General features: G+C 43.7%; 1 protein-coding gene across 1 annotated transcript in view; it reads right to left on the bottom strand.

Annotated features, from left to right (window-relative positions):
• Positions 1-12,764, bottom strand: part of LOC129811692 (BCL2/adenovirus E1B 19 kDa protein-interacting protein 3-like) — a 38,911-nt gene that overhangs the window by 16,492 nt on the left and 9,655 nt on the right. Inside the window, exon 2 of the mRNA XM_055863212.1 lies at positions 12,537-12,681. Within this exon, the coding sequence (XP_055719187.1) occupies positions 12,537-12,681 (145 nt within the window). The remainder of the gene's footprint in view (positions 1-12,536; positions 12,682-12,764) is intronic.

The following is a 12,764-nucleotide window of genomic DNA, read 5'->3' on the forward strand; positions in this document are numbered from 1 at the left end:
CTGTCATTACTCCTCCCATCTACTAACCTGTCATTACTCCTCCCATCTACTAACCTGTCATTACTCCTCCCATCTACTAACATGTCATTACTCCTCCCATCTACTAACCTGTAATTACTCCTCCCATCTACTAACCTGTCATTACTCCTCTCAGCTACCTACCTGTCATTACTCCTCCCATCTATTAACCTGTCATTACTCCTCTCAGATACTAACCTGTCATTTCTCTTCTCAGCTACTAACCTGTCATTACTCTTTTCTCAGCTACTAACCTGTCATTACTCCTCCCATCTACTAACCTGTCATTACTCCTCCCAGCTACTAACCTGTCATTACTCCTCCCATCTACTACCTGTCATTACTCCTCCCATCTACTAACCTGTCATTACTCTTCTCAGCTACTAACGTGTCATTACTCCTCCCATCTATTAACCTGTCATTACTCCTCCCATCTACTAACCTGTCATTACTCCTCCCATCTACTAACCTGTCATTACTCCTCCCATCTACTAAACTGTCATTACTCCTCCCATCTACTAACCTGTCATTACTCCTCCCATCTACTAACCTGCCATTACTCCTCCCATCTACTAACCTGTCATTACTCTTCTCAGCTACTAACCTGTCATTACTCCTCCCATCTACTAACCTGTCATTACTCTTCTCAGCTACTAACGTGTCATTACTCCTCCCATCTATTAACCTGTCATTACTCCTCCCATCTACTAACCTGTCATTACTCCTCCCATCTATTAACCTGTCATTACTCCTCCCATCTACTAACCTGTCATTACTCCTCCCATCTACTAACCTGTCATTACTCCTCCCATCTACTAACCTGTCATTACTCCTCCCATCTACTAACCTGTCATTACTCCTCCCATCTACTAACCTGTCATTACTCCTCCCATCTACAAACCTGTCATCACTCTTCTCAGCTACTAACCTGTCATTACTCCTCTCTCAGCTACTAACCTGTCATTACTCCTCCCATCTACTAACCTGTCATTACTCCTCCCATCTACTAACCTGTCATTACTCCTCCCATCTACTAACATGTCATTACTCCTCCCATCTACTAACCTGTAATTACTCCTCCCATCTACTAACCTGTCATTACTCCTCTCAGCTACCTACCTGTCATTACTCCTCCCATCTATTAACCTGTCATTACTCCTCTCAGATACTAACCTGTCATTTCTCTTCTCAGCTACTAACCTGTCATTACTCCTTTCTCAGCTACTAACCTGTCATTACTCCTCCCATCTACTAACCTGTCATTACTCCTCCCAGCTACTAACCTGTCATTACTCCTCCCATCTACTAACCTGTCATTACTCCTCCCATCTACTAACCTGTCATTACTCTTCTCAGCTACTAACGTGTCATTACTCCTCCCATCTATTAACCTGTCATTACTCCTCCCATCTACTAACCTGTCATTACTCCTCCCATCTACTAACCTGTCATTACTCCTCCCATCTACTAAACTGTCATTACTCCTCCCATCTACTAACCTGTCATTACTCCTCCCATCTACTAACCTGCCATTACTCCTCCCATCTACTAACCTGTCATTACTCTTCTCAGCTACTAACCTGTCATTACTCCTCCCATCTACTAACCTGTCATTACTCTTCTCAGCTACTAACGTGTCATTACTCCTCCCATCTATTAACCTGTCATTACTCCTCCCATCTACTAACCTGTCATTACTCCTCCCATCTACTAACCTGTCATTACTCCTCCCATCTACTAACCTGTCATTACTCTTCTCATCTACTAACCTGTCATTACTCCTCCCATCTACTAACCTGCCATTACTCCTCCCATCTACTAACCTGTCATTACTCTTCTCAGCTACTAACCTGTCATTACTCCTCCCATCTACTAACCTGTCATTACTCCTCTCAGCTACTAACCTGTCATTACTCCTCCCATCTACTAACCTATCATTACTCTTCTCAGCTACTAACCTGTCATTACTCCTCTCTCAGCTACTAACCTGTCATTACTCCTCCCATCTACTAACCTGTCATTACTCCTCCCATCTACTAACCTGTCATTACTCCTCCCATCTACTAACCTGTCATTACTCCTCCCATCTACTAACCTGTCATTACTCCTCCCATCTACAAACCTGTCATCACTCTTCTCAGCTACTAACCTGTCATTACTCCTCTCTCAGCTACTAACCTGTCATTACTCCTCCCATCTACTAACCTGTCATTACTCCTCCCATCTACTAACCTGTCATTACTCCTCCCATCTACTAACATGTCATTACTCCTCCCATCTACTAACCTGTAATTACTCCTCCCATCTACTAACCTGTCATTACTCCTCTCAGCTACCTACCTGTCATTACTCCTCCCATCTATTAACCTGTCATTACTCCTCGCAGATACTAACCTGTCATTTCTCTTCTCAGCTACTAACCTGTCATTACTCCTTTCTCAGCTACTAACCTGTCATTACTCCTCCTATCTACTAACCTGTCATTACTCCTCCCAGCTACTAACCTATCATTACTCCTCCCATCTACTAACCTGTCATTACTCCTCCCATCTACTAACCTGTCATTACTCTTCTCAGCTACTAACGTGTCATTACTCCTCCCATCTATTAACCTGTCATTACTCCTCCCATCTACTAACCTGTCATTACTCCTCCCATCTACTAACCTGTCATTACTCCTCCCATCTACTAAACTGTCATTACTCCTCCCATCTACTAACCTGTCATTACTCCTCCCATCTACTAACCTGCCATTACTCCTCCCATCTACTAACCTGTCATTACTCTTCTCAGCTACTAACCTGCCATTACTCCTCCCATCTACTAACCTGTCATTACTCTTCTCAGCTACTAACGTGTCATTACTCCTCCCATCTATTAACCTGTCATTACTCCTCCCATCTACTAACCTGTCATTACTCCTCCCATCTACTAACCTGTCATTACTCCTCCCATCTACTAACCTGTCATTACTCTTCTCATCTACTAACCTGTCATTACTCCTCCCATCTACTAACCTGCCATTACTCCTCCCATCTACTAACCTGTCATTACTCTTCTCAGCTACTAACCTGTCATTACTCCTCCCATCTACTAACCTGTCATTACTCCTCTCAGCTACTAACCTGTCATTACTCCTCCCATCTACTAACCTGTCATTACTCTTCTCAGCTACTAACCTGTCATTACTCCTCTCTCAGCTACTAACCTGTCATTACTCCTCCCATCTACTAACCTGTCATTACTCCTCCCATCTACTAACCTGTCATTACTCCTCCCATCTACTAACATGTCATTACTCCTCCCATCTACTAACCTGTCATTACTCCTCCCATCTACTAACCTGTCATTACTCCTCTCAGCTACCTACCTGTCATTACTCCTCCCATCTATTAACCTGTCATTACTCCACTCAGATACTAACCTGTCATTTCTCTTCTCAGCTACTAACCTGTCATTACTCCTTTCTCAGCTACTAACCTGTCATTACTCCTCCCATCTACTAACCTGTCATTACTCCTCCCAGCTACTAACCTGTCATTACTCCTCCCATCTACTAACCTGTCATTACTCCTCCCATCTACTAACCTGTAATTACTCTTCTCAGTTACTAACCTGTCATTACTCCTTTCTCAGCTACTAACCTGCCATTACTCCTCCCATCTACTAACCTGTCATTACTCCTCTCTCAGCTACTAACCTGTCATTACTCCTCACATCTACTAACCTGTCATTACTCCTCCCATCTACTAACCTGTCATTACTCTTCTCAGCTACTAACCTGTCATTGCTCCTCTCTCAGCTACTAACCTGTCATTACTCCTCCCAGCTACTAACTTGTCATTACTCCTCTCTCAGCTACTAACCTGTCATTACTCCTCCCATTTACTAACCTGTCATTACTCCTCCCAGCTACTAACCTGTCATTACTCCTCCCATCTACTAACCTGTCATTACTCCTCCCATCTACTAACCTCTCATTACTCCTCCCATCTACTAACCTGTCATTACTCTTCTCAGCTACTAACGTGTCATTACTCCTCCCATCTATTAACCTGTCATTACTCCTCCCATCTACTAACCTGTCATTACTCCTCCCATCTACTAACCTGTCATTACTCCTCCCATCTACTAACCTGTCATTACTCCTCCCATCTACTAACCTGTCATTACTCTTCTCAGCTACTAACGTGTCATTACTCCTCCCATCTATTAACCTGTCATTACTCCTCCCATCTACTAACCTGTCATTACTCCTCCCATCTACTAACCTGTCATTACTCCTCCCATCTACTAACCTGTCATTACTCCTCCCATCTACTAACCTGCCATTACTCCTCCCATCTACTAACCTGTCATTACTCTTCTCAGCTACTAACCTGTCATTACTCCTCCCATCTACTAACCTGTCATTACTCTTCTCAGCTACTAACGTGTCATTACTCCTCCCATCTATTAACCTGTCATTACTCCTCCCATCTACTAACCTGTCATTACTCCTCCCATCTACTAACCTGTCATTACTCCTCCCATCTACTAACCTGTCATTACTCTTCTCATCTACTAACCTGTCATTACTCCTCCCATCTACTAACCTGCCATTACTCCTCCCATCTACTAAACTGTCATTACTCTTCTCAGCTACTAACCTGTCATTACTCCTCCCATCTACTAACCTGTCATTACTCCTCTCAGCTACTAACCTGTCATTACTCCTCCCATCTACTAACCTGTCATTACTCTTCTCAGCTACTAACCTGTCATTACTCCTCTCTCAGCTACTAACCTGTCATTACTCCTCCCATCTACTAACCTGTCATTACTCCTCCCATCTACTAACCTGTCATTACTCTTCTCAGCTACCTACCTGTCATTACTCCTCCCATCTACTAACCTGTCATTACTCCTCCCATCTACTAACCTGTCATTACTCTTCTCAGCTACATACCTGTCATTACTCCTCCCATCTATTAACCTGTCATTACTCCTCCCATCTACTAACCTGTCATTACTCCTCCCATCTACTAACCTGTCATTACTCCTCCCATCTACTAACCTGTCAATACTCCTCCCATCTACTAACCTGTCATTACTCCTCCCATCTACTAACCTGTCATTACTCCTCCCATCTACAAACCTGTCATCACTCTTCTCAGCTACTAACCTGTCATTACTCCTCTCTCAGCTACTAACCTGTCATTACTCCTCCCATCTACTAACCTGTCATTACTCCTCCCATCTACTAACCTGTCATTACTCCTCCCATCTACTAACATGTCATTACTCCTCCCATCTACTAACCTGTCATTACTCCTCCCATCTATTAACCTGTCATTACTCCTCTCAGCTACTAACCTGTCATTTCTCTTCTCAGCTACTAACCTGTCATTACTCCTTTCTCAGCTACTAACCTGTCATTACTCCTCCCATCTACTAACCTGTCATTACTCCTCCCAGCTACTAACCTGTCATTACTCCTCCCATCTACTAACCTGTCATTACTCCTCCCATCTACTAACCTGTCATTACTCTTCTCAGCTACTAACGTGTCATTACTCCTCCCATCTACTAAACTGTCATTACTCCTCCCATCTACTAACCTGTCATTACTCCTCCCATCTACTAACCTGCCATTACTCCTCCCATCTACTAACCTGTCATTACTCTTCTCAGCTACTAACCTGTCATTACTCCTCCCATCTACTAACCTGTCATTACTCTTCTCAGCTACTAACGTGTCATTACTCCTCCCATCTATTAACCTGTCATTACTCCTCCCATCTACTAACCTGTCATTACTCCTCCCATCTACTAACCTGTCATTACTCCTCCCATCTACTAACCTGTCATTACTCTTCTCATCTACTAACCTGTCATTACTCCTCCCATCTACTAACCTGCCATTACTCCTCCCATCTACTAACCTGTCATTACTCTTCTCAGCTACTAACCTGTCATTACTCCTCCCATCTACTAACCTGTCATTACTCCTCTCAGCTACTAACCTGTCATTACTCCTCCCATCTACTAACCTGTCATTACTCTTCTCAGCTACTAACCTGTCATTACTCCTCTCTCAGCTACTAACCTGTCATTACTCCTCCCATCTACTAACCTGTCATTACTCCTCCCATCTACTAACCTGTCATTACTCCTCCCATCTACTAACATGTCATTACTCCTCCCATCTACTAACCTGTCATTACTCCTCCCATCTACTAACCTGTCATTACTCCTCTCAGCTACCTACCTGTCATTACTCCTCCCATCTACTAACCTGTCATTACTCCACTCAGATACTAACCTGTCATTTCTCTTCTCAGCTACTAACCTGTCATTACTCCTTTCTCAGCTACTAACCTGTCATTACTCCTCCCATCTACTAACCTGTCATTACTCCTCCCAGCTACTAACCTGTCATTACTCCTCCCATCTACTAACCTGTCATTACTCCTCCCATCTACTAACCTGTAATTACTCTTCTCAGTTACTAACCTGTCATTACTCCTTTCTCAGCTACTAACCTGCCATTACTCCTCCCATCTACTAACCTGTCATTACTCCTCTCTCAGCTACTAACCTGTCATTACTCCTCCCATTTACTAACCTGTCATTACTCCTCCCAGCTACTAACCTGTCATTACTCCTCCCATCTATTAACCTGTCATTACTCCTCCCATCTACTAACCTCTCATTACTCCTCCCATCTACTAACCTGTCATTACTCTTCTCAGCTACTAACGTGTCATTACTCCTCCCATCTATTAACCTGTCATTACTCCTCCCATCTACTAACCTGTCATTACTCCTCCCATCTACTAACCTGTCATTACTCCTCCCATCTACTAACCTGTCATTACTCCTCCCATCTACTAACCTGTCATTACTCTTCTCAGCTACTAACGTGTCATTACTCCTCCCATCTATTAACCTGTAATTACTCCTCCCATCTATTAACCTGTCATTACTCCTCCCATCTACTAACCTGTCATTACTCCTCCCATCTACTAACCTGTCATTACTCCTCCCATCTACTAACCTGTCATTACTCCTCCCATCTACTAACCTGCCATTACTCCTCCCATCTACTAACCTGTCATTACTCTTCTCAGCTACTAACCTGGCATTACTCCTCCCATCTACTAACCTGTCATTACTCTTCTCAGCTACTAACGTGTCATTACTCCTCCCATCTATTAACCTGTCATTACTCCTCCCATCCACTAACCTGTCATTACTCCTCCCATCTACTAACCTGTCATTACTCCTCCCATCTACTAACCTGTCATTACTCTTCTCATCTACTAACCTGTAATTACTCCTCCCATCTACTAACCTGCCATTACTCCTCCCATCTACTAAACTGTCATTACTCTTCTCAGCTACTAACCTGTCATTACTCCTCCCATCTACTAACCTGTCATTACTCCTCTCAGCTACTAACCTGTCATTACTCCTCCCATCTACTAACCTGTCATTACTCTTCTCAGCTACTAACCTGTCATTACTCCTCTCTCAGCTACTAACCTGTCATTACTCCTCCCATCTACTAACCTGTCATTACTCCTCCCATCTACTAACCTGTCATTACTCCTCCCATCTACTAACATGTCATTACTCCTCCCATCTACTAACCTGTCATTACTCCTCCCATCTACTAACCTGTCATTACCCCCTCTCAGCTACCTACCTGTCATTACTCCTCCCATCTATTAACCTGTCATTACTCCACTCAGATACTAACCTGTCATTTCTCTTCTCAGCTACTAACCTGTCATTACTCCTTTCTCAGCTACTAACCTGTCATTACTCCTCCCATCTACTAACCTGTCATTACTCCTCCCAGCTACTAACCTGTCATTACTCCTCCCATCTACTAACCTGTCATTACTCCTCCCATCTACTAACCTGTAATTACTCTTCTCAGTTACTAACCTGTCATTACTCCTTTCTCAGCTACTAACCTGCCATTACTCCTCCCATCTACTAACCTGTCATTACTCCTCTCTCAGCTACTAACCTGTCATTACTCCTCCCATCTACTAACCTGTCATTACTCCTCCCATCTACTAACCTGTCATTACTCTTCTCAGCTACTAACCTGTCATTACTCCTCTCTCAGCTACTAACCTGTCATTACTCCTCCCAGCTACTAACTTGTCATTACTCCTCTCTCAGCTACTAACCTGTCATTACTCCTCCCATTTACTAACCTGTCATTACTCCTCCCAGCTACTAACCTGTCATTACTCCTCCCATCTACTAACCTGTCATTACTCCTCCCATCTACTAACCTCTCATTACTCCTCCCATCTACTAACCTGTCATTACCCCTCTCTCAGCTACTAACCTGTAATTACTTCTCCCATCTACTAACCTGTCATTACTCCTCCCATCTACTAACCTGTCATTACTCCTCCCATTTACTAACCTGTCATTACTCTTCTCAGCTACTAACCTGTCATTACTCCTCCCATCTTATAACCTGCCATTACTCCTCCCATCTACTAACCTGTCATTACTCTTCTCAGCTACTAACCTGTCATTACTCCTCCCATCTACTAACCTGTCATTACTCTTCTCAGCTACTAACCTGTCATTACACTTCTCAGCTACTAACCTGTCTTTACTCCTCTCTCAGCTACTAACCTGTCATTACTCTTCTCAGCTACTAACCTGTCATTACTCTTCTCAGCTACTAACCTGACATTACTCTTCTCAGCTACTACCCTGTCATTACTCCTCTCTCAGCAACTCACCTGTAATTACTCTTCTCAGCTACTAACCTGACATTACTCTTCTCAGCTACTATCCTGTCATTACTCCTCTCTCAGCTACTAACCTGTCATTACTCTTCTCAGCTACTAACCTGACATTACTCTTCTCAGCTACTAACCTGTCATTACTCTTCTCAGCTACTAACCTGTCATTACTCCTCTCTCAGCTACTAATCTGTCATTGCTCCTCTCTCAGCTACTAACCTGTCATTACTCCTCCCATCTACTAACCTGTCATTACTCCTCCCATCTACTAACCTGTCATTACTCCTCTCTCAGCTACTAACCTGTCATTACTCCTCTCTCAGCTACTAACCTGTCATTACTCCTCCCAGCTACTAACCTCTCATTACTCCTCTCTCAGCTACTAACTTGTCATTACTCCTCCCATCTACTAACCTGTCATTACTCCTCTCTCAGCTACTAACCTGTCATTACTCCTCCCATCTACTAACCTCTCATTTCTCCTCCCATCTACTAACCTGTCATTACCCCTCTCTCAGCTACTAACCTGTTTTACTCCTCCCATCTACTAACCTGTCATTACTACTCCCATCTACTAACCTGTCATTACTCCTCCCATTTACTAACCTGTCATTACTCTTCTCAACTACTAACCTGTCATTACTCCTCCCATCTTCTAACCTGTCATTACTCCTCCCATCTTCTAACCTGTCATTACTCCTCCCATCTACTAACCTGTCATTACTCTTCTCAGCTACTAACCTGTCATTACTCCTCTCTCAGCTACTAACCTGTCATTACTCCTCCCATCTACTAACCTGTCATTACTCTTCTCAGCTACTAACCTGTCATTACTCCTCTCTCAGCTACTAACCTGTCATTACTCCTCCCATCTACTAACCTGTCATTACTCTTCTCAGCTACTAACCTGTCATTACTCCTCTCTCAGCTACTAACTTGTCATTACTCCTCCCATCTACTAACCTGTCATTACTCTTCTCAGCTACTAACCTGTCATTACTCCTCTCTCAGCTACTAACCCGTCATTACTCCTCCCATCTACTAACCTGTCATTACTCTTCTCAGCTACTAACCTGTCATTACTCCTCTCTCAGCTACTAACCTGTCATTACTCCTCCCATCTACTAACCTGTCATTACTCCTCTCTCAGCTACTAACCTGTCATTACTCCACTCCCATCTACTAACCTGTCATTACTCCTTCCATCTACTAACCTGTCATTACTTTTCTCAGCTATTAACCTGTCATTACTCCTCTCTCTGCTACTAACCTGTCATTATTCCTCCAAGCTACTAACCTGTCATTACTCCTCTCTCAGCTACTAACCTGTCATTACTCCTCCCATCTACTAACCTGTCATTACTCCTCTCTCAGCTACTAACCTGTCATTACTCCTCCCATCTACTAACCTGTCATTACTCCTCCCATCTACTAACCTGTCATTACTCCTCTCAGCTACTAGCCTGTCATTACTCTTCTCAGCTACTAACCTGCCATTACTCCTCCCATCTACTAACCTGTCATTACTCCTCATATCTATTAACCTGTCATTACTCCTCACTCAGCTATTAACCTGTCATTACTCCTCCCAGCTACTAACCTGTCATTACTCCTCACTCAGCTACTAACCTGTCATTACTCCTCCCAGTTACTAACCTGTCATTACTCCTCTCAGCTACTAACCTGTCATTACTCCTCCCAGCTACTAACCTGTCATTACTCCTCCCAGCTACTAACCTGTCATTACTCCTCTCAGCTACTAACCTGTCATTTCTCTTCTCAGCTACTAACCTGTCATTACTCCTCCCATCTACTAACCTGTCATTACTCCTCTCAGCTACTAACCTGTCATTACTCCTCCCAGCTACTAACCTGTCATTACTCCTCTCATCTACTAACCTGTCATTACTCCTCTCATCTACTAACCTGTCATTACTCCTCCCATCTACTAACCTGTCATTACTCTTCTCAGCTACTAACCTGTCATTACTCCTCCCATCTACTAACCTGTCATTACTCTTCTCAGCTACTAACCTGTCATTACTCCTCCCAGCTATTAACCTGTCATTACTCCTCTCTCAGCTATTAACCTGTCATTACTCCTCCCAGCTACTAACCTGTCATTACTCCTCTCTCAGCTACTAACCTGTCATTACTCCTCCCATCTACTAACCTGTCATTACTCCTCTCAGCTACTAACCTGTCATTACTCCTCCCAGCTACTAACCTGTCATTACTCCTCTCAGCTACTAACCTGTCATTACTCCTCTCATCTACTAACCTGTCATTACTCCTCCCATCTACTAACCTGTCATTACTCTTCTCAGCTACTAACCTGTCATTACTCCTCCCATCTACTAACCTGTCATTACTCTTCTCAGCTACTAACCTGTCATTACTCCTCCCAGCTGTTAACCTGTCATTACTCCTCTCTCAGCTTTTAACCTGTCTTTACTCCTCCCAGCTACTAACCTGTCATTACTCCTCTCTCAGCTACTAACCTGTCATTACTCCTCCCAGTTACTAACCTGTCATAACTCCTCTCAGCTACTAACCTGTCATTACTCCTTCCAGCTACTAACCTGTCATTACTCCTCCCAGTTACTAACCTGTCATTGCTCTTCTCAGCTACTAACCTGTCATTACTCCTCTCTCAGCTACTAACCTGTCATTACTCCTCTCTCAGCTACTAACCTGTCATTACTCTTCTCAGCTACTAACCTGACATTACTCTTCTCAGCTACTATCCTGTCTTTACTCCTCTCTCAGCTACTAACCTGTCATTTCTCCTCTCAGCTACTAACCTGTCATTACTCTGTCTCAGCTACTAACCTGTCATTACTCTTCTCAGCTACTAACCTGACATTACTCTTCTCAGCTCCTATCCTGTCTTTACTCCTCTCTCAGCTACTTACCTGTCATTAGTCCTCTCAGCTACTAACCTGTCATTACTCTGTCTCAGCTACTAACCTGTCATTACTCCTCTCTCAGTTACTAACCTGGCACTACTCCTCTCTCAGTTACTAACCTGTCATTACTCCTCTCAGCTACTAACCTGTCATTACTCCTCTCTCATCTACTAACCTGTCATTTCTCCTCTCAGCTACTAACCTGTCATTACTCCTCTCTCAGCTACTAACCTGTCGTTACTCCTCTCTCATCTACTAACCTGTCATTACTCCTCTCTCAGCTACTAACCTGTCGTTACTCCTCTCAGCTACTAACCTGTCATTACTCTTCTCAGCTACTAACCTGTCGTAACTCCTCTCTCAGCTACTAACCTGGCAATACTCCTCTCTCAGCTACTAATCTGTCATCTCCTTTCTCAGCTACTAACCTGTCATTACTCCTCCCATCTACTAACCTGTCATTACTCCTCTCAGCTACTAACCTGTCATTACTCCACTCTCAGCTACTAACCTGTCATTACTCCTCTCAGCTACTAACCTGTCATTACTCCTCTCAGCTACTAACCTGTCATTACTCCACTCTCAGCTAGTAACCTGTCTTTACTCCTCTCAGCTACTAACCTGTCTTTACTCTTCTCAGCTACTAACCTGTCTTTACTCTTCTCAGCTACTAACCTGTCATTACTCCACGCTCAGCTACTAACCTGTCATTACTCCACTCTCATTTACTAACCTGTCATTACTCCTTTTTCAGCTACTAACCTGTCATTACTCCACTCTCAGCTACTAACCTGTCATATCTTATCTCAGCTACTAACCTGTCTTTACTCCTCTCTCAGCTACTAACCTGTCTTTACTCTCGAGCTGTGCCTCTAGCAGGATCCTCTGTAGCTCCCCCTGCAGGGCCCAGGAGGCTGGGTCTTGTTCTTGTCCTGTCAGACTCTCCCTGCTGCTCACCGCTGATAGTAGCTCCTCCAGCTCCACCCACGAGTCTGTGTGTGTGTGTGTGTGTGTGTGTGTGTGTGTGTGTGTGTGTGTGTGTGTGTGTGTGTGTGTGTGTGTGTGTGTGTGTGTG

This window comes from Salvelinus fontinalis, chromosome 2 (assembly GCF_029448725.1).
Source record: "Salvelinus fontinalis isolate EN_2023a chromosome 2, ASM2944872v1, whole genome shotgun sequence".
Taxonomy (NCBI): Eukaryota; Metazoa; Chordata; class Actinopteri; order Salmoniformes; family Salmonidae; genus Salvelinus; species Salvelinus fontinalis.